Source organism: Peromyscus eremicus, chromosome 5 (genome assembly GCF_949786415.1).
Source record: "Peromyscus eremicus chromosome 5, PerEre_H2_v1, whole genome shotgun sequence".
In the NCBI taxonomy this organism is placed as follows: Eukaryota; Metazoa; Chordata; class Mammalia; order Rodentia; family Cricetidae; genus Peromyscus; species Peromyscus eremicus.
Genome location: NC_081420.1, coordinates 21,885,252 through 21,910,646, shown reverse-complemented (window position 1 = coordinate 21,910,646; position 25,395 = coordinate 21,885,252). Strand labels below are relative to the sequence as shown.

Below are 25,395 nucleotides of genomic sequence, written 5' to 3'. Positions count from 1 at the left end.
AGTAGTAGGTAGCATTGTGTTGAGCCCTTGGAGACCACAACAGATGGACACATCTTTGCTTAATTCAAAGAACTATACTCCTCATGCGAGACCCACTGGGTTGAAATCTTTCTGTCTTAAAAACTTGGGGATCTTTTTTCAATAGTTTTGGGTCCCTAGCCAGGTCTGATTAGTTCATAATGGTTACCAAATTGTGTTTTGTTGTTTTGAAATGTTATTTTAGATACCTACTTATCCTAAAATACCTTTAAAATTATGAACGCTTTTCTCTATGAAAAAAGAACTCAAAATAAAAGAAAAAAATGGCTGTGCATAGGCTATCAAACTGAAACTGTCCAGTATGACATTGGGCACTCAAAAATATTTAGACAGGACAAAGAACTAGGAGTCATCAGAGCATTCAAAAAAACTCTGTAAAAGTTGAAGGAGAGACGACACAACAGAGGGAGGAGATGAATAAGCATCTGGAAGGAAATACTGAGGAACAACCAGAGTGGAGTCAACACTTCTCAAACTCCACACTACTGACATTTTAGAAAAGATCATCTTGAGTTGGGGTTTCCCCTGTGTATTACAGGATGTCAAGTGCCAACCTTGGTTTGAATACATCAGATGTCAGTAGCACAATCCCTACTCCCAGCATGACAATCAAAATTGCCTCCAGACATTGTTATACGTCCTCTGAAGAGTAAATTCCATCTTAGCTGAGAGTTGAGAGTCACATAAGTTGAGAGTGAGGTTGAGTTGGGAGTCAGAGTTGAGGGTCAAATGGAGTTTGGGGGTCAGATGGAATTGAGGATGGGATGGAGTTGGAGGTCAGATGGAATTGAGAGTTAGAGTTTGGGGTCAGTGAGATGGAGTTGAGGGTCCCTGGCTAAAATGATGGTCTAAAGACTGTTTTGCAAAGGAGATTGACAGAAATTGTCAGTCAGTTTGGAAGTCCTGTAAAAAGAAAACTAGGTGATTTCAGTAATGATGTGGTTGTATGTGTCCCAACCTGAGGAGATATATTAAAACATAGCAACAGAGGCTAAGGACATAGCTCAGTTGGTCAATGTCTTGCCATATAAGCATTAGGACCTTGGATTAGATCCCCAGCATCCATGTAAAAAGTAAGGTTCAGGAGCATATGCCCACAATTCCAGGGCTAGGTGGAGACAGGAGGGTCTCTGGGGCTTCCAAGCCAGTCATTCTAACCAAATAAGAAAGCTCTAGGTTCAGTCAAGACCTTGTCTCAAAAAATAATGTGTAGAGTGATTGTAGAAGAAACCCTCTGGTCTCCACACGTGTACACATTTACACATGCACACTTGAATTCGTATACATACACATACACACAAAGACACAGCACCAAATTAACTAAATACAGAGGCAAGAAGACTACTGTCAGTTCCTCCCTGCATTCCCCCGCTGATCATCCTTCCACAGCGAGTCCTGCACTCCTTGCCCAGGGAACCATGGGCTGTCAACCTCCTGTTTATGGTATTAGACATGGACCTTGGAGAAACTTTGAAGGTTAGCCTAGACATAGTGCCACACTGCCGTTTCCAGCTGTCCCACAAACCCAGAGACCGACTGAAATCTCGGTTGTGAATATAACATCTGGGGACCTATGTGCACGTTAAGTTGGTGACAATCACTTTCAGAACCCTCTACACTCCTGAGAAAGCATGCCTGGGATATCGAAACCAGCCTCCCATTACCCAGAAAGTTGATTTACTTCCTCCTCCTGGTTTTCTTAGAGAAATACCAAATGAAAAGGGCTCTAAAGGTCATGAAACATCTCCTCAACAAAGAACGGTAAATGTGACTTTTCGGAGTCTGAATATGTGTCTAGAGATGATATGCCCAAAATACGCTTGGTAAGGTGTCTGGAATACCCCTCTGAAATGATTCTGCACTTTATGGTTTCCAAATGCAGGAAACACAATACAACAAAAACTCCCCTGCAGTCCTCTGCATGTTGATAACGTTTTAGCTTTCAAATCTGAGTTCTTGCTGGTATCATCTGTTCCTTGTAAGGGAAGTAAGGGAAGGCTGAAATCTTTTGAGGCTTTTCTTAAAATTCTGTTCTTAAAATAAAAAGTCTTTGATTAGAAGTCAGCAGTTGAAATGTTAGGCTCCACGGAGGCCACTAAAGAAATGCTTCTTCCTGGTGAAGCTTCATATTTCAAGGGTTTGCTTCCTTCATACAACAAAATGACTCCACAAGTCACCCATCTGCAGGAATCCTTGCTTGTATATGGAGTACACCTGTCAGTATCAGTGCTGACCCAGCCATTGCCCAAGGGAGGGGAACGGGCCTTTCACACAGGTTTGTTCACAGAGAAAGGATGTTTCTATTTTCAACCATGGCTCTTCCCTTTCCTTCGACCACATCTCATGAATCTGATGACCTCCATGACTGTGTGTTCATTTCTCTTCTTACTTTCATCCCCAGCCACATTTCTTCCTTGCTTCAGTGGCTGTTTGGACTCTCCTTGGCTACTGAATGTTGTTGCCTAATGTATACCTGGCAATGGTGATAACCAAGCAAAGTGGAGACCAGCAAAAAAGTCTCCACTGAAAGGTCTGCCTTTGAGCCATGACCCAAACCAGGATAGATGCTATTCGACAAAATGGATGCTGTAACCATGGTACAGTTCTTGTCTTAAAAATGAACTAGCCTCAATATACCAGGTCTCACTCAGGTAGAACCAAAACTTCCATAGGTATTTCAAGGTTCTATGGAACTTGGTAGAATTTCATTACAACTTTGTGTACAAAAGAATAAACCCCCCAGATTTCAAAAGTGCCAACTGCCTCCACAGTACAACCTCTCTCCTGCCACCAGTGCCGCTTGATCTCATCACACCCTACTGTGCCCCCAAAGAGGAAGAATCCTGGTGTTGGTCAAGATTACAGGGCAACAGTGAGGCTAAGCAGGGACACCTTTGTCCTTTCCTGTAATAACCTCCATTGTCTATTATATATTATGTGCTCTGTATGGCACTTAAGGGAAAAGATGAACATCTCTACTCTTGCAGACTTCACTAATGGACAAAATTTCTATAGTCAAGAAAACACGCTACCAACATACTGTGTGCTGTGAAAGAAGACTGAGAAACTATGCATGGGAACATGGGCAAAGAGGTGCAGTATGGACAGAGTCAGGGGCAGCCATTCAGAGATCAGGTTTAATAAGATCAGGTTTAATAATGTTTTGAAATATACAGGGAACCATTCAAGAGCAGATAGGGAAGATTCCAGGTAAGAAGGACTGCATGGGAAAAGGTCCTGGTAAAGGAAAGACTTCAAGGTTCATAGGAAAAGAGAAATGGCAAGAATACCTAAAACTCACCAGGCGTTAATGACACACACCTTTAATCCCAACACTCAGAGGCAGAGGCAAGCAGATCTTTGTGAGTTTGAGGCCAGCCAAGACTATATAGTAAGACCCTGTCTCAACATAAATAAACAAGGGGTTGGAGAGATGGCTCAGAGGTTAAGAGCACTGGCTGCTCTTCCAGAGGTCCTGAGTTCAATTCCCAGCAACCACATGGTGGCTCACAGCCATCTCTAATTAGATCTGGTGCCCTCTTCTGGCATGTAGGCATACTAAACAAACAAATATAAATACCTAAATAGATAGATAGTTAAATAAAATAAATAATAAATTCCCAGCACACCAAGAAGAGAGAGGTCCCATCTGAGCTGGTAGCAGTAAGTCTGATGAATATGGTTCAAATGAACTAGGAAGCCATGGAGGACCAAGAGAGGTGGCATTTTCCATTTTCCAATCTCATTTGCTGTCATGTGGAGAAAGTTAAGAATGGCGACCATTATGACCAGTTTAGAGCTCTGGCATGGGTCATGTAGGAAGTGGTTGTAGCCCCCAGCACGCCAGCACTGGTTCTAGAAAGTGACCAGAAATGCTACCTACTTGAGTAGAATGGATAAGATACCTAAGGAGTGGGCAAGGCTGATACTGACTCTTTTGTTTGTTTGATATTTCTACTGGTTTATATTCACTGAGCATAGTTCTGGGTTTCCTAAAGACAATTTCTTTCCAATATGTCACCTGATTTGACCATGCTCCTCCCTACAACTCTCTGTTTTCATGTCGTATATGTATAGAACTTTTATCTACATAGAATCTAGGAGCCATCAAGGAAGGGAAGTTTGCAACACCTGTCTTTCTGAGTCACGTATTTCACAAAACATGATGACATCACTTGGCATCCATTTTCCAGACAGAATGCTATTCGATAGCCCAGGTTTGTCTGGAACTATGTAGCTGAGACTATGATCTTGAATCTACAGAAAGCCTCCTGCTTCAGTCTCCTGAGTGCTGGGGTTACAGGTATGAGCCTCCCCGCCGAGCTGGCTTTTATTTCTATGACAGAGTCTCACAATGTAGCTCCAAACAGCCTTAAAATCACAATTCCAATTCTGGCTTTTATCTTAAGCAATTGGTAAAACATGGCTCCAATTCCAAAGCCGAGCCGAGCCTCGGCGACGAAAATAAAACTACTGGTTCTGGACATGTCAACTCAGAGAGGGAAAGGGACTCGTGACCATTTAGGCAGTATTGAAGACACTTGGAGGAACTCTGCCCAGTGAAGAGAGATGAATGCTCGTGAGGTCGTGGGAAAACAAAAACCTGTCCCAGAACAGTAAACACAGCAGCGAGCCTCAGGAAAGCCCCAAATATTACAACAAGAACAAATGACAGGAACGAATAACGCGTTTCAAAATTAACTCTGAATTTAATGGTCTCAACTTTCCCGTCGAAAGACTCAGACTAGCAGGCTGGCTTTAAAAACAGGTACCTCTATTTGTTGCCGACAAGAAACACCCTCCATTTTAAAGACAAACACAACCCAAGGGTAAGAGCAGGCTGGAAAAACGCACTCCCAAGAAGAACGCAAGCACAGAAAGCAAGCAGACACCACGGTACGACCAACTGACAGAACAGATTTCAAACCCAAATGAGAAGAGATGAAAAGAGTCACTTCATATTGATGGCGACAACCCATCAGGAGGCTTTATGACCCAAAGCACACATAAATGGAACAGTGATGCAATCCATTTCACTCGACAAACTCCACTTGATGTAAAAGCACAGACTGGCATCACCCAAGAACAGTGGGTCACATGGAGACCTCACTCGCCCATACTGAAAGCATCCAGACAAAACATCAACAAAGGAACATCAGAGTTAAACGACATAGATCAAACAGATTTAACAGAATGGTCCATCTAGACACTGGATATACATTCTTCTCAGCAGCCCCTGGAGCTTTCTCAAATCTCCCCTCTGAGATCTTGTGGGGGCTGCACCCCCACATTTATTTACCCCAAGGACTCTTGAGGAATGAGGGATAAGAGACTTAGTAATAAAGAGGGGAGAGAAACAGAGAGAACCACAGGATAGCCTCGAAAGGGCCTGGGTCCTAATCCATCGGGCCTTGACTATCTCCGCCCTGGGTTTTTAAAGGAATGCCAAGGGGTGGAGCAAAAGACCTCCCCCCAGCACAGCCGAGTGCAGACCATCTCAGACACCTGCACTCAGGCCCGTGGTCCAATCATCCTCTCTATGCAGACCTGCTGGGTAAAGCCACTAGGAACCTGAAAATGGGCTCCCACAAGATCTTATTCTTTGTTTCATAAATGCAGCCTCTGGTGAGGGTGTGTGCATACTAAAATCTACGTTAGTGCCTGCACTGTCTTTATTACATTCCTGTTTTTAGAAGATACTCTCACTGAGCTAACACATTTGCAGGGTTTTGTGTGTTTGTTTTGTGTTGTTTTGGTTTTAAACAAGAACTCACTATGTGGCTGACCTCAAACTCACAATCCTCCTGCCTCAGCCTCCCAATTTCTAAGGTTACCATCATGTGCTGTTTAAGCAGGGTCCCAAAATGGGCCTACAGGCTCAAGCCCCGAGGGTGAAAAGACACCCGTGACCCAAACTGTCAGAGAAATGGCAGCCAGGGGACAAGAACTCAAGCCATAGGAAGAGCCTCCAGCTCTGTGGGGAGGAAACAGGACGCAGCCTACAAGGCAAGGGCTGAAGGTCAGACTGCTTCCCTAACAAGTGTGCCTTAACTCCGGGGAGGGAATGTGGCAGGCACTCAAGGTACAAAGGTGACCAGAGAGTCATAGACTTAACGTTTAAACCTAGGAAAAGTGCTTTTCACAGCCACATACCTACAGCACAGCAGGGGCATAAGGCTGGACTCAATCTGACTAGGTAGTGCTCTCTTCCTCCCTCTTCTCCTTTTCTTCCAGGTTTGATGGCACTTCCTTGATTGGTCCCGTTTTTTCCATCTTATTTCCATGCAATCCCATTCATCTAATGAGAATCCACTAGGTTCTACAGAGCTCAACCCAGGGGTCTTCGAGAGGCAGTTTCACTGACACACACATCAGAGGAGGAAGAGAAGGAAGAGTTTAGATCCCATTTCCTGGTGGAGACCAGCCCTCAGCTTAATCCTGCCTTTAGCTGGGGGCCAGGATCCCAGAGGCATGGCTTCTAGAGGCTCTTTAGGGAAGGAAGGCTGACTTGAAGACTCCAAGCTCTGGTTGTGGAGAATATATTTCTGCGCCTGCCTCCAGCCTTGAAGACCTGCCACTCCTGTCCCTCCTATGGCTGACCTGCTTGCTACACATCTGCCCTGGGTTGGCAACCCAAAGCCATCTGAGATCACTCCAACTAGAACTCCTGCCAACAGACTGTTGGCACCTTGAAGGTCACTGAGAGCACAAAGCTGTGATACTTGCCACCTCTCTTGATTGGCACCCACAGCCTGCTGACAGCACACGGCTGTGAGACCCACTGGCTCTCTTGGTGGCATCCTCCTGCAGCTGAGAGGCTCAGAGTCCCTCTATTGTCTACCCACTACATTTTTAGAGGGTGGGCAGGACAAGACCCCAAGACAGGAGACTCAACCCTCTCAGCACATTGTCTTAAATCAACTTTTTTCCTTGTCTTTTTTGCCCCCTTCTCAGGACCTGTTATTCCATCGTTGGTGCTGAAACCCATCCACAAGTCTGATGGTATGCTGGTCCCTCAGTGTCTACAAGGGTCTGGCTATAAGATCCCTTTGAATACCAAAATATTTGGATACTCAAATCCTTTATCTAAAGCAGTGGTTCTCAACCTTCCTAATGCTGTGACCCTTTAATACAGTTCTTCATGTTGTGGTGACCCCAACCATAAAATTATTTTGTTGCTACTTCATAACCATGATTTCCCTACTGTCCTGAATCGTAATGTAAATATTTGATATGCAGGGTATCTGATAGGCAACCCCTGTGGGGGTCATGACCCATGGTTGAGGACTACTGGTCTAAAACATGGTAACGTTTTCTTTTCTTTTTACCGTCTATTTATTTACTGTGTGGGGAGGGGGTGTGCATGTGCACATGTACAATGGTGTGTGTGTTGGGGGGAGGTCATAGAACAAATTGTGAGAGTCAGTTTTCTACTTTGCCATGTGGGACCTGAGACTGAACTCGGGTCATAAAGCTTGGTGACAACACCTTCATTCGGAGCCATGACATTTACTTAGAAACGGTGTACACCATTCCCTACACGTTGTCACCCTCAGAGTACTAACAGTGGCCAACACAATGTAAATTCTATGTAAATAATTTCTACACTGATGGTTTAGAGGACAAAAATAAGAAAAAAAAAAGTCTGAACATGTTTGGTACATAAGCGTTGTCCCCGATTATTTCCAGTCTTCATTAATCGGACCTGTAGGAGTCCAAACAGGAATACGTTTGGAAATGTGCCCTACTAATGACTCTCCTCAGGACCGTCGCTCATCTCGGGTGAATGCAGCCGCACACACGTGGCCCAGTAAGAGTGTTTTTGGTCTGCCTCCTCGTCCTGTATGGAAATCTTTTTTCCTACTTCTTCAATATGATGATTCATTGTTCGTAAACTCGAAAGAAACAGTAATTATCTCTTCAAACCTTGCCTTTATCTCACCTTTTTGTTATCTCTCCGCTTTACTTTAACTTTGGGAAATTTCCATTACTTTCTTGTATGTAAGCCAAGCATTTAAAAAGATTTTTTAAAATGTTTTATTCAACAGTTGAGGTGCCTTTCTCTTAATGAGACTTTTCCCTTTTTGGGCCACTTTTCTACGAGAGGGCAGAGATGAAAGTCACTTTGGATTCGGATTCCTTTGACTATGAATACCTATCTCCAAATGTCAATACAACCTGTTAATTTGTAGGCTAACTCTAAAACTGTAAAGTAACAGTGAGGAGGAATGGGTCCGTGGGAAAGGGCTTGACTTTAAAGCCTGAGGGCCTGAGTTCAGATCCCCAGAAGCCAGACATGAGAGCTGGTGTCTGCAATCCCCGCACCCCCACAGGGAAACGCGAAGTGGAGACAAGAAGTGTGGAAGCTTTCTGACCAGCTAACCCAGTGGACACAGCAATGAACAAGTGGTCCTTTCTCCAGCAAGATAGAAGGGGAAGTCCAAACTTAAGGTTGTCATCCCCACACACACCCATGGCATTGGAGCCATACTCATATACATGAGTGTGAGCTCATGCATGTGCGCGTGCAATTCTTTTAAACACAGGATGGTGAGATCAAGGGACCTTCTAGGGAAGAGGGAGCTCCCCATCAGATGCTGTAAATGAGAGCTAAGGTCTCCATGAGCTGCCACCATGGCTTCTGTTGCTCATTGTGTGAGGCGTGTGAGCCCTATGTGTTCATCCAGGAGGCACCACCAGCTCAAGGTCTGCAGTCTTCCCACACACCTGTTGTCTACTTCCACTGGACAATAATGACCCCTGCTTCTCTTTGGGTCTCATGAGAAGGCCTCTTGCTTAGACCCCATGGAGGAAGGAATGCTTAGAACTGTGTGGTTTCTGACTCTCTGGGCAATGGAGAAAACAGGGAAGAAGGTGGGCAGTTCCAAGTTGGCCCCAGTTTGACCCAATTGATTATATAACTGAAATTCAAATGTTGTACATGTAACACATTGTGTGTGGTGGGGGGTATATGTAAGTGTATGTGGGCTCCATCGTGTCTGCACATGTGCAGACAGGGCTCAATAACAGCCATCTTCCTCTATCACTCTCTCTCCATATCTATCTGTCTATCTATCTATCTATCTATCTATCTATCTATCTATCTATCTATCTATCTATCTATCTACTGTTGAGACAAGGTCTCTCATTTCAGCTAGAGTGGCTGGCCAGTGAGCCCAAGGGATCTGCCTTTCTCTGTTTCCTTCCCTTCCCCCACCATCGGGGGTACAGAAGTGTGCAGACACACTACATGGATTTTTACATGGGTGCTAGGGGATTAGAACTCAGATCCTCATGGCTTGCACAATACCTTACCCACTGAGCCATTTCCCCATTCCCATATATAACATTTAATTTGCTCTCCACAACATTTCTGAGGCTTAAAGAGGGTCAACATACTTTTCCTGTTCTAAGGAATCCAACTATCAGACAAGTTGAACAACTTTCTCAAAACCAGACAAGACAATGGCAGAAACACCATCATGCTGTGGATTGTAAAAATCTTCCCCCACAGGTTCATTCATGTGTTTGAACACTTAGTCCTTAGCTGGTGAACTTACTTGGGAAGATTCTTGAACCATTAGGAGGTGGAGCCTTGCTGGAGGAAGTAGGCCATAGAAAACAAACCCTGGGTTTGGTTTTGTTTTGTTCTTTTGCCCATGTTCGACTTTCTGTTCACTCTTTGCTTCCTGACTGTCAATGCAGGGTGACCAACTGTCCTCCTGCCACCAAGCCTTCCCCGCAACGATGTCATATGTCCCTTCAAACTATAAGTCCTAATATACCTTTCTCCTTTAAATCAGTTCCAGTCAGGTATTTGGTTACAGCAATAGGAAAAGCGACTAATACAGATCAAAATCAAGGTTTCCTGGTACCTGTCAATTTTTTTCATGAAATCAAATATAAACTGTGTATGCTAGAGATTGCTTGTTTCTCTGTGGCTTAGACAGAGAGGCATTTGGCCTCGATGTGAGGTTTAGGGAGTGTCTGAGCTTCAATGTTTTCATTCCTAGTGACTTAATTTTCAACCTCTTAGGCCAAATAGACCTTTAACACATGTGGAGGGACAGTTGTGAAGATGGAAATCACTTTGACATATAACACATTTCCTAATGGCTTGTATATAATGATGCCCCCATATTTACTTCATATTCTAGAAACCAACACCTCAGTGCAAAAAGAACAAAGGCTACTAAATCCAATGGTCACCTTCAGCTGGACATATAACCTCGTATTACAGATGCCAAATATCCTTCAACAAATATTTCTCAAGCAGCTTTTCTTGCCAAGCTTACACCTTCTGTGCTCACAATGACAATTTAATGCTACCAACTCTGACACTGGATTATGAAGTATTATTTTAAAATATGTCAGTATAACTATGCATATTAATTAAAATGTTCCCACATATAAGCCTTGAACTCGACTCCCTGTGCTGATTGGAGACAAAAGACCCTTTATTATATGCTATTTGACAGGCTAAGTGTTTTAATATCTCTGCCAATCATTCCTACCAAGGCATAGTCATTGTTGAGCATGAAATAGATAAAAAAAGAAAATCTCATGGTACAATGATCTGCTAGAGTCATGTGACCCAAGGAAAAAAGACAAGCAACACTGGTATCTACAAGCAGAAGTCCCTGGTGGGACTGTTAACATCACTGTTTCCTTTGTGTTCAGGCCATCACAGTTTGATAACTGACTCTCTGAGGGGAGGGTTCATCACATATCTGTGGATTTGACACTGATGGAGGTACTCACTAAAGATGTCTGGAGTCCTTTTAGCTGCCTGTGGCTGTTAGAAGATTATAGGCGTACACATGGCACTCTAAAGAATTCTTGAGTTTACGAAGAGACCTGCAAACTGGAGCCGACCTTACTCACTCTTCATAGACTTGTGTCTCTCACACCGCTTAGTATGCATGTGTCCTGGAGAAAGCTCTGGCCTATACCCCTTTCCTCCCTCCTCTTTAGCTTTGCTTGAATGAAATATTTTAGAAGTTGAGGGATGGATTCAGCAAATCTGTGAAGATGCTGGGAGAAGGAAGAAGCCAGATGTCTTAGCCTGGTTAGTGACTTTGTAACAGAATCCCAGGGCCTAGGTGACTTACAAAGAAGCTTGGTTTTTTATAGTGCTGGAGTCTGGGGAGTCCAGTATTGAGGGCTCGGCATCTGGGGAGGGGCTTCTTGCTCTATCATCCTATGAAAGTAGATGGGAGAGGGGTGAAGGCACCTAATAAGGGAAGAGAAGGGAAAGTCGAACTCGTCTTTATATTAGGGACCCATCCTCCCAGTTCACTTAACTGTGCTCTTACTAGATACAATTGATGCATTTATGAAGAGTGGCACTCTCGTGACCTAATTACCACTTAAGGTCCTGCCTCTCAATACTGCTGCACTGGGGACTGTTTCCAACATGGGACTCAGTGGAAATATTCAAGCCACAGCACCAGTGGCAGGAAGGCTATCGGCGATTTAAAAAGACTTGGTGTGATTCAGGTAGGGGACGGCAAAGGGAGGTCTTTTGGGCAAATGTGAGATGTTTAGGTCATAGATTGGGAGAACTGATGGAAAGGATAAGCTGGAAGTTGAGAAACCCAAAGCATGGACACAAAGAACAGAGAACTGAGAATCCATGCAGGCACTGGAATCCTCAGAGAATTTTTTTTTAGACCATCCGAGGGGCTAATGGGTAATGCCCAGCAGGATTATTCTACTGGCTGGTAATCCACCCAGAGGAAGGGGAGGAAAAGAGAAGGGGAGGAGATAGAATTCCCAATTAGGCACAAGTGGTATGAGGTGGGCAGAGGAGATGGAAGAGGCCGGGGATAGGTTCAGTGGGGGCTGGGTGAGGGGCTGCCAGCCGCTATGTTCAAGGCTGGGTCTTCACAGCAGCCACTGGAATGGCTGCCTGTGGGGTTACTAAGCAAAGAGAGTGAAAAGATGACTTTTCTGTACTGGCTGCTTCGTCAGGAAGGGGGTGGGGCGTCCACTCAAGTCTGCCTGGGGAGTCTGCCCAGCCCACACACCAGGCTGCCTGTGCTCCCGCATTCAGATTATGGGACTTTTGGTCTCTCCTACCTACTTAGCTTTTTATTTTTGTCGCTTGGTATTTCAGCGAGGTCCAGGTTCTTCTGTTTCAAGTGTCTGCCTCCTGGTAGACTCCAGCAAAGTCATTCTTCCTTTTGGGGGACTATACACGGTTGCCATGGAAGTAAGGCTTGGTTGATTCTCACTTGAGGGGGGCCACTAGCAAGCCCTCAAGCACACTGAATGATTTCAATTACTTAAATTCCTGCAGTTTCTCAGAAGACATCTACATGTTTGTGATGACTTTTGAAAACCTTTGACCTTGATTTAGAAATTGAGAAGCATTTTAAAAAATCTGTGATCTGTCTGAAAGCAGCCTGTTGATAAACAACCAAGAATCAACGGAACTTTGAAAGCAGGCCACTCCAGCACAAATTGGACCGTCTCTGAATTGAGATTAAAAGAAACAAAACAGGCAAGCTGATGCCATCCTGGTTTCTGCTCTCCAGAGAGGAAGAAAAAAGGCCCAGTGAGTGTCTGATTGAGTCTAGTTACAAAAAGCCCACAGTAGATGGTAATCCTGAGGGAGGTCATTGTCAGATGCCCTTCTGTTTGCAAGCGTGCTGTGGTTCTTGTCATGTAAGTAACTGCTGACAAAGCCAGGTTTAGCTTCCTGGTGTCTCTGTGGAGTTTTAAGTACTCATCTGCCTTCTCAAGGTCTCTCAGGTGAGTGCTGGAGGGCTGTCTAACCCACCTTAGGTCAGGAAGTGAGCACAATGAAAGGAAGCGTGGTGAAAAATGTTTCTAAGGAACCCATAACCACGCCCTTGTGGTCAGGCTGACATCCCATCCAGAGAACTGTTAGGGTGTGGTTAACAGCTGTACTTCTCTGAGCTGAGGCTTCCTAAACACTCCCAGCGTCAGGCTCTTCCCCATGGTGGTGGTGGTGTGACCACAGGAGTGCTCATCCCCAGCCGTCACCAATGCGCATTCTCACTGGAGTCACAGGAGAAGGTGTTTCCCAGCACTGTTTACCACTACAGTTTAAGTCGTTATTTTCTGTTTCCAATGTAAACACAATTGTTATGCTTTAAATATGCCTCCTTCTTGCCAAAATTCCTGCTGAAACTTGGTTGCCAACCTAGCAGTGTCAGGGCCTTTGAGAAGGATTCGTGTCTTTCTCTAGAGACTGGACTGGCTCTTGCAAGAGTGGACTAGTTTTTCTCTGAGGACACTGTTACAAGGGGTCCCCTGCCTCTCGCTCTTCAAATGTTGGGTTGTCAGTTTCTCATGAGGATCCATCACGGATGCCATGTACATATTACAGCAAGAGGCCTTCACCAGGTACAGCCACCTAATCTTGAACTTCTCAGTCTCCAGGACTGTGGGCTCAATAACCTCCCCTTCTTTTATAAATGTCATAGTCTCCAATATTCTGTCATAACAGGGAAATGGAGCAAAACTTCCACCACATGAAAATCTACAGCAGAAAATGGCCAGAGAACATTTTAGAGTTTAATAATACAACAGGTTGGGATCGGAGGCGATGTGAAATGGTTGCCTCTGAGTTTATGACTCAAAGATATTTCATAGCTTCTTCAATAGGTAGCACATTAACAATGCATGGGGACAGGACACACATGCAAGCTTGGCATGGTAGAGCACATCTGTAATCCTAGCATCTTCATGAGAGAACACACATGCAAGCTAGGCATGGTAGAGCACATCTGTAATCCTAGCATCTTCATGAAATGAGAGTAAGGACAGGAGAACCCTGTCTTCAGAACCAACCAGCTTGGTACATGCAGAGCTAAACAGCAAGACCCTACCTGGAGCACGGTGGACACTGAGAACTGACATGGAAGGTGATTCCCTGACCTTCACATGCACCTCAAGCACACATGTCCACAGGAATTCACAGGAACACACATACTGGCACATACAGACACACACACACACACACACACACACACACACACACACACACACGCACACAGAGTCACCAATACTCCTGGTGGAAATGGGAAAAGGCCACAGGGGATTTGTAGTATAACTATCTAAAAGTTTTTAAGAGCAAATTAAGGAATAAAGGGAAACATGCATATAGTAGGTGTTGCATGTTTGCATATAAAGATTGTGCAGGGCAGGGAAACAATTCTCTAGTGACTGATGTGCCTTGAGGAAAAGATGTATTAAGCATAAAAGTGTCAAAGAAAACATGTTTATGGTTCAGGGTCATCAGCTAGATCTAGCCTGTCACAGCTGAGCTTTGGCTTCCTCTTCTGTTCCCCCTCTGAAGGTGTTCGGCATGGAGAGTTGGGGGTGTTTCAGTTCTGAGTCTACACCGCATTTATGTCTCCAGGAAGCAACACAGGGTGATGAATCATCACTACTTGGTAGCAGCTAGCACTGTGAGGTCACAGCAGCATCTAAGCAAATGTTCACAAACGCCATATTCATTTAAGAATAGAATCAAAATCGCTATTTTAAGAATGCTATACAAATAGAATTTTAATCTCTTGTTCTTTTCTCTGGAAAACAAGATTTAATACAAGACAAAAATAATGTAGTGTCTCTTCCCAGAATTCCAACTAGAAAAATAAACGTGGAGATTTGGGGAGATTTTCTGAGTTCCCTAGCTAGTCAGGGTGAGATTGCCCCATCACAACTCACCATATATGTTGACAACACCTTCTAAATACCCCAACCTCTTTTTAACTTTGTAATTATTAAATCTCATGGACATGGACAATTCCAAGCTCAAAACCTTCCATCAATCTCCTTTGACCACAGGATAACCAACCGACAGTCAACACCACCACCACCACCAAAACAAGTTCTTAGCATTAAAATTCTTCAGCATTTACTCTGAAAATATGTCATATGTCTCTCTGCCCCCAACCCCAACTTCAAGCATTCCACATGCTAGGTAAGTGATCTACTGCTGAGCTACCTCAGCCCCTTTCTTTGTTTGATCACTCTGTTCTTGCTTGATTGGCTGTACTAAGGCGAATAGTATCTACTTGGTGTGTTTCTCGGAGATTCAGGATGTTATTAAGTCAATCTGATCAGTGCCCTTATAGAGGAGGAGATGCTGTGGCACATGCGCTCAGGCTGTTTCCCCACTCAGGCATGCCACTGAGAGGTTTCTGTTAGGTCTTCTGGGTGGCTGACAGACAACAGTTCATTTTAGTGAGCCAAGGATGGTAGGGGAAGCTGAAGGAAAGAGGGAGAATAGATGCTTCTGGAAAAACAAACTGGGAACTGACATTATCAACATATAAAAATGTCATCTCACCCTTATCAATAGCCTTCAAGAGTCAATTTTCTCCTTCTCAGGCCAGTTTTCTTTTCCCCTATCTCCACTTTCTCACCTGTACCATAGCATCGTTGTCAAATTTCATAGTACCTTATCTTCTTTTCATAGGCAGTGTGCGAGTTTTTAAAAAGACAGTACTCCATCACAGTTCACTAACCACAAGCTTGAATGTCCTTGCTACCTTTATGTAGACAAAATCCCTTATTGTCTGTGTGTTTGGAGAAGCTTTGCAAACTAGAGAGAGAATATGCATTAGTGGTGCCATCATAAAGAGTAATAACTGAACAGTGGTCCCCAAAGAAGTCTACACCCTATTTCCTGGAATCCTAGAGGGTGTTACTTTACAAGGTCAAAGGGCTTTGCTGATAGTTATGAGTTGGATATCATTTGAATGTGTTCCTCAAGGCTGCATATGTTGGAAGTTTGGTACCACGTATGGTGATGTGGAAAGCAGAGGGATGTTTAAGAGGGGAGGGGGGCCTAGAAGGCAGAAGTTTTTATGGCATTTGAATTCTGCTCTTAGGAGGAATTTAGGTAGATCTCTCCAGAGCAAGTGAGCTGACTTTCTCTGTGGCTTTCTGGTAGATGATGTAATCTACTTCTGCGCACATGCCCACCCATCGTTTTCCATGGAGCCTTCACCCAGAGTATCTGCTACACTGTGTGGACTTCCAGCCTCCCAGACTGTGCACTAAACAAATCTCTTCTTACAAATCAGCCCACCTCAGGTGTTTTTCAACCCCTCCTTACGTTAAAAACAAATGTCTTGCCTGTCATTCTATTTACGATCTAGAGGGTATGGAGTTGTTAGACACAATGTCTATACTTTAAATTCATCAATATTAACTTTACCTCCTATGTCCCACACTATCCCACAAAGGCAAAAAAAACGGTGCTAAAAACACAATTTTGACTTTTTAAAAAACGAATGTCTCTTGATTTTTGTCTTTGTGTTTGGAGCTACATATTGGATATCATATGAGGTTCTATTTCTAGCATATGTTCAGTTATATTGGATGATCTTATTCTTCAGCATTCACTGGAATGTTGAAGGTCTGAGGCCTTCTTAAATAGTGCATTATTTTAATGGATATTCAGGTTATCCCTGAGAAATGGCTTGAAGATTTACTCAGATAAACAGGGGATGTCCCTGAGAGTTTGAAAACACGGAGACATCGAGAAATGTCTAGGCTATGGGTGACCTGTGTCCAAAGAGGTGATTGGGGGATGAGGAATCAAGAAGGGAGAGAGAGGAGTTTATCTGGCCTGGAAACCAAGGGCAGACATCTATGGCTGACATGCCTATGATGGATCCTCAGGACTCATGAACTGGTATTTAATAGCCTAAACATGAAACAAATAAACCAGTGTTTTGTGTTAGCATTCCCTACTATTCTCTCTCTTCTCTCTCTCTCTCTCTCTCTCTCTCTCTCTCTCTCTCTCTCTCTCTCTCTCTCTCTCTCTCTCTCTCTGCGTCTGTGTTTGTAGTAGTAGTGTAGTAGTAGTAGTCGTAGTAGTAGTAGTAGGTTTAATCAGGATTCAAAAATCACTGGATGCCCAAACCCTTGTCAAATGTTGCTCACAACATCTGTGTTACTTAACCTCCTTTACTAGGACAAAAAACGAAGATAAACAATTTAAAAGATGAAAGATTGGTTTGGGCTCATGTTTTTCGTCCATGGTGATGAGGCAGAACACCGTGGTGGAAAGTTGGGGGCAGAACATGGCTGCTTTCCTCACAGCAGCCAGGAAGCAGAGAAACCAAAAGTGGTCCCCTGTGACAAGAGCCACTCTTCCAAGGCACACTCCCCTGGCCACTTCCTCCGAGCCAGCCCATCTCCAAGAGTGTGCTCAAGCACGAACTCAGGAAGCTCCTGATGCAGTCATCCCTCAGCAGCATCATAACTGAGGGCCTGTATGTCCACCCATCAACACGTGTCCTCCAGAGGGACACTTGATAGTCTAACCTTAATAGCACCACACATGTAACAGTGCTCAAAAATTATTTCCAAATGAACAGATGACAATACATCCAGTAACTAAGAAGCCATGTTTGTTCCTGCCTCGAATTCAAACAGCCAGAGAAAAGGCTTTCTCTTCTTCATGGAGGTTGTTTTTAAGCTCTATTCATTACCTGCTGAGCCTCATGGGTCTCAGATTATGGTTGTGGATAACGGGTAGTGTGATGGGTCCTGGCTGGGATTCTCATATTTTACATGATAATGACTTCCGTTTATGCAGTCTTTGGCTGTTTGGAAAGTGCTTGGGCACATTCTAGATAATTATGCATAGTTTTCAAATGCAGCAGAGCTTAGGAGGAACTCTGATCTATCCACTCCTCTTTCCAATTTGAACAATGCAGGTTGATTTCCAGAGAAATGCTTTCCCCAGCTGCCCTCCGATGCAGGATAGGGCCCTTATTTCTCAGTTACTAAGAGCCTCTTCCTGTTACTTAAATCTGTCTGCTCTGGTTCTATCTTTAGTAAGCATTTAGATAAGACCTGAGGAGTTAATGCTTTCCTGGCAAACCCTGAAGGAATGCTTTGCTGTTCCTTTCCTTCTTTTATGAAGGCCAGAGACTGCTCAGCAATAACACAATCTACTTCAGTGAAGGCAGCCTGTCCATGTGGATGCAAACATCCCTCTGAGGTTACTGTTTGGTCAGAAAATGTAACAGGGACAGAAAAATATCTGTTGAACACAACAGTGGCAGTCAGCTCCGAAGGGTCCTATGGGAACGACAAATTTCCAGAGAGTCAGAAGCACTGGGCAGGAAGATCACAAAGACTCAATCAGTCCTGAAGCATCTCGAAATATGGTGTCAGAGGGGGAGTGCCACAAAACTGGGAACACAGATAACGACAAGAAAACTGTTGCAAAAAGAAAGTTAGCATCAAGTCAGCATAAGGGCTGCTGTAAAGGAAGCTTTCGGTGTCGCAGGGCTCTGGTGACATCACAGTTATTATATGGCGGAGAGAAAGGAGGAGCAGTAGAGACAGGGAATCATTCCAGGGAGCAGGTGGGCCCCCATGGAAGCACAGAGGCCAACTGTCCAGGAGACTGCCTGTCATCCCTCTGGTCCCAGCTTCCCAGCACTGAACCATCTTCTTCAGGCTGTCTTAGAGGGGCACTGGTAAAAGGGAAGTACTGACGAATTGACCCAGTTAACTAGTCAGCTTCCCATTGCTGTACCAAACGCCTGCGATGACAGCTTATGAAGATAAAGAGGTTTATCAGGGTGCACAGTTTTAGAGGTTCCTGTTGATGACCATTTCACTAAATTGCTTTTTGGACTCATGGAAGAGCCGCATAGCATGCCAGAGAGTATGTGGAGACGTGAAATCTCTTACCTCTACCCCATGGCCAGAAGAAAGAGGACAGAAGCTGGGGTTGCAAAATCCCTTATAAGAGCATGCTCACCAGTAACCAAGGCTTCCCACTAGCACCCATCTTTTCAGTGTCCCACCCTTTGCAAACAGAAAGGCCCTAGAGACCCAAGCGTCAACACTGGGGCTTTGGAGACTACTCTACGTATGAACCATAGCACCAAATAACTACCTCCCTCTCTTCCCCTATCTCTCCCTCTCCCTCCCTCTCAATTTATCTCTGCATGCTTGTGTGTGTGTGTGTGTGTGTGTGTGTGTGTGTGTGTGTGTGCGCGCGCACGCGCACCTGTTAGTGCATGTGCATGGAAGCCAGAGGTCAATATAGTCTTGTCTTTCTGGATGGTTCTCCACCTTAGTTTTTGGTGACGGGGGTCTCTCAGAGCTCACTGATTGGCTAGACTGGCTGGTGAACAAGCCCCAGGAATCGTCCCATCCTTGCCTTTCCAGCCCTGGGATTACAGGCATATGCTGCAGCATCCGGGTTTTATTACGTGGGTCTGACTAGAGACTCATGCCTGTGTGGTAAACACTTTACTGACTAAGCTATTTCTCCATGCCTATGTAATGTTTTTGCATTTTTTTTAAGGGTGGAGGGTATATATGTACATAGATGAACATACACAATCCTATAGATGTGTACACAAGAGTATACGTATGGGCATATGCATGTGGAGGTCCATGTTAGGCATCTTTCTCGTCTGCCTTCCACTTGTCTCAGAGTTACCATTGCCATGATGAAACACCATGACCAAAAACAGCTTGAGGAGGGAAGAGTTTATTTGGCTTATGCTTCAACATCACTGTTCATCACTGAAGGAAGTCAGGACAGAAAATTAAGCAGGACAGGAACCTGGAGGCAGGAGCTGATGCAGAGGCCATGGAGGGGTGCTGCTTACTGGCTCGCTGCTCATGACTTGCTCACCCTGCTTATGTATAGAACCCAAGAACACGAGCGTAGGGGGTGCTACTGCCTACAGTGGGCTGGGCTCTCCCACATCAATCTCTAATCAAGAAAATGGTCCCTGGGCTTGCCTACAGCCCAATCTCAAGGAGGCATTTTCTCAATTGAGGTTCCCTCCTCTCAGATGACTATAGCTCCTGTCAAGTTGACACAAAACTATCTAGCACAACACTTCATTTGATACAGTGTATCACTGAACCTGGAGCCCATCTTTTCGGCTAAGCTGGTTGGCAATGAGCTCCAAGAATCCACTTGTCTCTAACTCCCCAACACCAGCATCACAGGAACTTCCTCTGTGCTCAGCTTCATGTGGGAGCAAGGGATGGAACTCGGGGTCTCATTCTTGTCCAGCAAGCACTTTACTGAATGAACCATCTCTCTAGCCCTTACCTGCCTTTGAACAAGAACTTGACAGAACATCCTTAAAGCATCAAGCTAGAAGGATGGAATAGTAAGAACAGAAAATATCTGGAGGGAAGAGATGCAGCCACAAGCATGCAGTTTGGATCCAACATGGAAGAGAAGCAGGATGTTTGGAGACGGTTTCACTAGGAAACTCAGAGTGGGTTAGTTGATAGTGGCTTTTTTGTTTTTGTTTTATTTTGTTTTGTTTTTTGAGATGGCTGTGCAGGGATTTTCTCCAATTAAGTGAAGAGAAACATGGAAACATCAGTGTCTAACCCATAGCAGGTTGCCTCCTCCTTTTCTCCCATAACCCAGCCTGCCCACCTCCTTCGACTCTTGCCTGATCTCCCTAAGGGATAGAGGGGAGGACAAAGAGCAAGGGGCAGACCCACTACTCTCCCCCTCCCAGGTTGTGCAGGCACAAAAATGCTTAAGCATCTCCATGCTACAGTATCTGTCTTACTATTAATAATTGGCTCGTGGATATGATGTACATTATTATCCAGCTCTTCACTTCCCAAATGATCAACCACCCATATGGCTGTTTACTTATCAAGGTCACCAGGATTAGGCATCAGCATCACAACTCCCTGGAAGACATCCAAGCATCAGTAGAAAGCGGGACTCGAAGAGGGAGGGAGCTGGTAGTCATTGTAGGAAAGGCAGCTGAGCTCATGAAGCTTGGCCAGGATGCTTGGTAAGTGTGTTCGGCTCCAGATAAAAAGAACTTTCAAGGCTCTGCTTCTTAAACTATTATAGCATCCAGCCCCAGGGGGTGCATGCTTCCTGTCCCCTCACTTTCTCTGAGTTTTGGCTTATTGGCATAAGATAGGGAGTCTGGATTTTTTTTTTCTAAGTGAAAATTCTCACTTTGCCATATTAGTTATTTCTTTGGATTCTTAGTGAAATGTGAGGCTACATCAAAGCACGAATTTGGTAAAAAGGCAACAGGGAATTAGCATCCGATTACGGGATTACCTCTCTAGATGAGCCATGGATGATGAGTTTGCTGGCCCCAGGCAGGTGACATGGCCTTTCAGCTTTTTTTTTTCCATTTGTAAAACTTAAGTTGTGGTACTTATCTAAAGACGCACGTGTGAATTAAATCTGCTCATTCCTGAGGAACATGTTTAACACAGTGTGATGTGACATTAAAGAAAAGGCATGCAGGAATGGCTCAGTTGGTAAAGAGCTTGCTCTCCAAGCATGGGGATCTAAGCTTGGCTCCTAGGTACCCACATAACAGCTGGTCAAGGTGGCAGCAACCTCAGCAGGGCTTGGAGTATATTCCCTGGAAACTCGTTGGCCAGTCAGCCCAACTAACAACATTATCCAACATGTAGATTTGGATCTTGAGGACCAGAGCACAAAACTCAGCCAATGGTCAGTATCTTTCTCAGCAAAATGTTGAAACAGTGTTTTCCAGGCCTGGGGTTCATGGGGTAGTGTTAGTGGGCAGCAAAGCTTTTCCACATTGATTGTCATGAATTTTGAGACAATGACAGCTTTGAAGGGCAGAAGAAAGTCTTTGGGTAAACTTGGGAGTTTTAAGCCCTTATGAGTTTTCCTGATTTGTGTCTTGCTTCCTGGAACCTGAAATCTTCCTATTTAAACTGCTTAGTAGTGTGGAAATACATCTGTAAGTGTGGAGAAGCTGAGCCAGGATTGCCCAGGGAGACTATACTCACAGCTCTAATGAGTCAGGCTCAGCCCTGCAGTGGAGACCTGGACACCTAGCTCAGCCCTGCTTGTCTGGGTCACAGTCGACTCTTCAGACTCCAGTGACCCAAACATCTTAGAGCAGCTTCTGCTTTCTGTGTAACCCCTCGAAACAGGAGTCAATGAAAAAATACATGCCTAGATAAACCACCCTGAAACATTTAAATACTAATCCTGTTTGTGACGCACAGTCCTGGAGGAATCTTAGTGAGCGGCCACTGCTTTGCCCTTTAGAATAACGTATTGTTTGGACAAGGGGATAGATTTTGTTTAAACCTTCCTTTATTCCATTCCTGGAAATGAATTTCATTATTAGTCATGGGCAAAAGTCACTTCTTTTTCAGAACTGCCAAAGGTCACCTTTCCTGGTAGCATAACTTTTCAATGATTTTTCTAAGCAGCACGACAACTGTTCAGCTCCTCATCTTTGCTTTCAGTGGAGTCCCGCGGCTGCAATACCAGGTTTTGCTCATTTACATCCTCAGTATGCTTTAAAACGAAAAGGCTTGCTTATTTTTATTTTGAGTATATGAGCGTTTGACTGCATGTATGTATGTGCACCACACGCATGCCTGGTGCCCATGGAGGTTAGAAGATGACATCGGATCCCTTGGAATCGTAGTTAGAGATGGCTGTGAGCAACCATGTAGGTTCCGGGGAACTTAACCCCAGGCCTCTGGAAAATCAGCAAATACCTTTAGCCACTGAACCATCGATCTCTCTAGCAGCCCTCAGGATGCTTTCTAATAGTGACAGGAAGGAGAGACAGGCGTGAACTGGAGGGCACTGAAGAACAGTTTGGAAACATACACAGGCACTTTAGCGCTCAGTATAAAAGCCACTGATGTTCGAGTTCATTATTTCTCTACTTACCATTGCATGATTAACCCATGCTGGAAAGAAATCATCCAGGCCCTTGGGGTAAACGAGACTTCGATCATAGTGAAAGAGGGTCCAGAATACCAGGAATACAAACTGGAGAGGAAACACAAAAGTATTATTATTAGATTTGTTTTTTATCAGAGGTTTCTAAGCTAACTAAGGAAACAGCAACATAAAAATGGATGGTGATTTGAAGGACATCGGATATACATTTTAGTGACATAAAAGGAAAGAGGAAATGCTTATTTTATAACAGTGTATCCTGGCTCTCTGGGGAATTCTTCAATGAGGGCAATGGGTTAGAAAGCGACTGTGACCATTGTGGCATGCAGAGAAGACACAGATAAAAAGGATGCATAGACTTCGAGTCCTTCATTGTCACCAATGACCTCTCTCTCATCTAAGCTCATACCAAGAGTACTGCGAATGAGCATATGGAATGGCTTGGCATATGTCCCTTGCCCCTTGCCCCCTTTAAGTAGTCATGGCAAAGGACAACAGGGAGGCTTGGAGTAGGGCTAAGCACTAGATCATTTGTAAGCTAGGAAAGTGAGAGTTGATTTCTCCATTGCTCAGAACTTTGGGTTTATCTGTGTCTACTGTACCCCTTGTATGTCTTATCACCGTCTGTCCTCTGTGAGGGTCTGTGCTATGATGAGGGGACAGGCTATTAGTTCTCCCATCACACTACCTTCTGAACATGCATAGGCTCAATTTGCAAGACAAATGAACAGACTCCACTGTTCCTTCTAACATCTTGAGCTTTAAAAGATTTTTCTGAGAGTAGAGGTGGAGATTTTCCACAAAGAAACCTGGGATGCTAAGTGCTTGCTCCATCTGAGAACTCACTGGAGGTAGAAAGTTTCATTCTGCACTTGGTTTTGAAGTCTCCATGCCACAGAAAGCAGGACCATGGTGGGCAAAATGAAAGAGTGATTTCTAATCCCAGGCCCTGCTGCACAGCCCCGTGTATGATCTCAGTCTGTCTCCATCCCAGCTGATGAGCTGAAGCATAAACAGTGTAATAGCAGTGTGGGCAGCACTAGCAAACCAGCTTACTTCTGCTTGTGCGTGGCTTGCTGTTCCTGCTTTCTGTCCATTAGACACAGCACATGAAGCACCTGTCCTGTGTTCTGCATCGGGTTGTCATTCTCTCCAATGTGTGTTTTCCACGGGCCAACTTTAAAGGTCTTATGTCTTTTTTTTTTCAAATTTTTTTATTTGATAGCTTTCTGAATGTATAGATGTGATAATCTTCCCCACCTAGGCCTCTCCTTCCCACCGTCATGATGGGAGCAAGTCTGTCCCATTGATACGGTCATCTCTTAGCATTCACAAGGATACTCCAATCCATAGATGCTTAAGTCCTGTATATGTAATGGAATCACATTTGCCTAGGACCCATATACACTCTCTTGTGTGTGTTAAATCACCGAGAGACTGTTTATAATATCCAGCACAATGTAAATGTTACATGGTTGTTATAAGTATTTTTAATTTGATTTTCATTTATTTGTCAAATATTTCTGATCCTTAGTTGAATTTGTGGGTGAAAACTGTGCAAACGTGGAGACTATTTCTTTTAACTGTATTTTGATTAAACTTTCTTATCAGCAGCAGCAAGGACCATGCACAAAACCTTCACAAAGACAGAAAGTTAATGATAAGCTCATCTGTCACGTACCCTACTTCCTAAAGACATCAGTCAATGTAGTCAGTCCCCAGACAGGACATTTATGGAAATGGAGATGCTCTGGTTATAATAACTAGTCCCCAGACAACCTTACTGTTCCAGGAGAAGTGTCCATCTATTGTACATGCCTATGGTGTGAGATACACATTCGGGCACTTACTGTGGAGATAGGAAAAGCCAATGTGGTAAAAAGTAGATCTCTGAAGGATGTGATGAACTTGATGTCTTTCCTTCCTATGATTCTTTTCAGCACATCATCCAGGCAGGCGACTCCAAAGAAAACGGCCTGCAAGAGCTGAATTCATTACAACAAATGAGCATTTGCCACTGAGAGAAGACCCTGTGGGAGCAATGTTGATTTGAGAAGGAGGGGATGTAGTGTTGCTTGGGTGGAGAGTCGATCCAAGGGCTGGGATTCCAGCTCATTGGGCCTTGACCTTCCATACGAAAACTGTTGGAGGAAATTCATTTATGAGATAATAATGTGTACAGTATTTAGTCTAATGGCCTTCAGCTAAAATGGAAACAAAATAAGGCTTTCCAGGGAGGATGTAATGAGGTGTATAGCATGGCTGCACAGAGTTAAGAACCAAATCTACAGCTCAGGGAGAAGGAACAAGCACAGTGGTGGCGTGGTTGGGCATCCTTTCCCAGGAACGATAATTATGGTAAAGGCCCAGGGGGCTGGGGAGACAACTCAGTCACAACATGAGGACCTGAGTTCAGATCCTTAGCATTCATGGAAAAGCAGGGTATGGTATAGCATGTGTCTGTAACCCCAGCACTGTGGGGTGAGGGCAGAGACAGGTAGACCCTTGAAATCACCAGCCTGTCAGCACAGTCAGTTGGTGAGCTATGGTTTCAGTGAGACAATGACTCACAAAATAAAGTTGACCTGTGGCCTCCACACATACGTACATGCATGTACACATGCATATACATGCATAAGCATGTTTTCTCT

At 44.3% G+C, this 25,395-nt stretch overlaps 1 protein-coding gene across 2 annotated transcripts in view; it reads right to left on the bottom strand.

Moving 5' to 3' along the window:
* Adtrp (androgen dependent TFPI regulating protein) overlaps window positions 1-25,395 on the bottom strand; it is a 66,363-nt gene that overhangs the window by 28,349 nt on the left and 12,619 nt on the right. For both annotated transcript variants that reach the window (XM_059263126.1, XM_059263125.1), the window contains exons 3-4: window positions 24,595-24,729; window positions 22,733-22,834 (exon numbers count right to left, since the gene is read on the bottom strand). In XM_059263126.1, coding sequence (XP_059119109.1) covers window positions 22,733-22,834; window positions 24,595-24,729 — 237 coding nt within the window. The remainder of the gene's footprint in view (window positions 1-22,732; window positions 22,835-24,594; window positions 24,730-25,395) is intronic.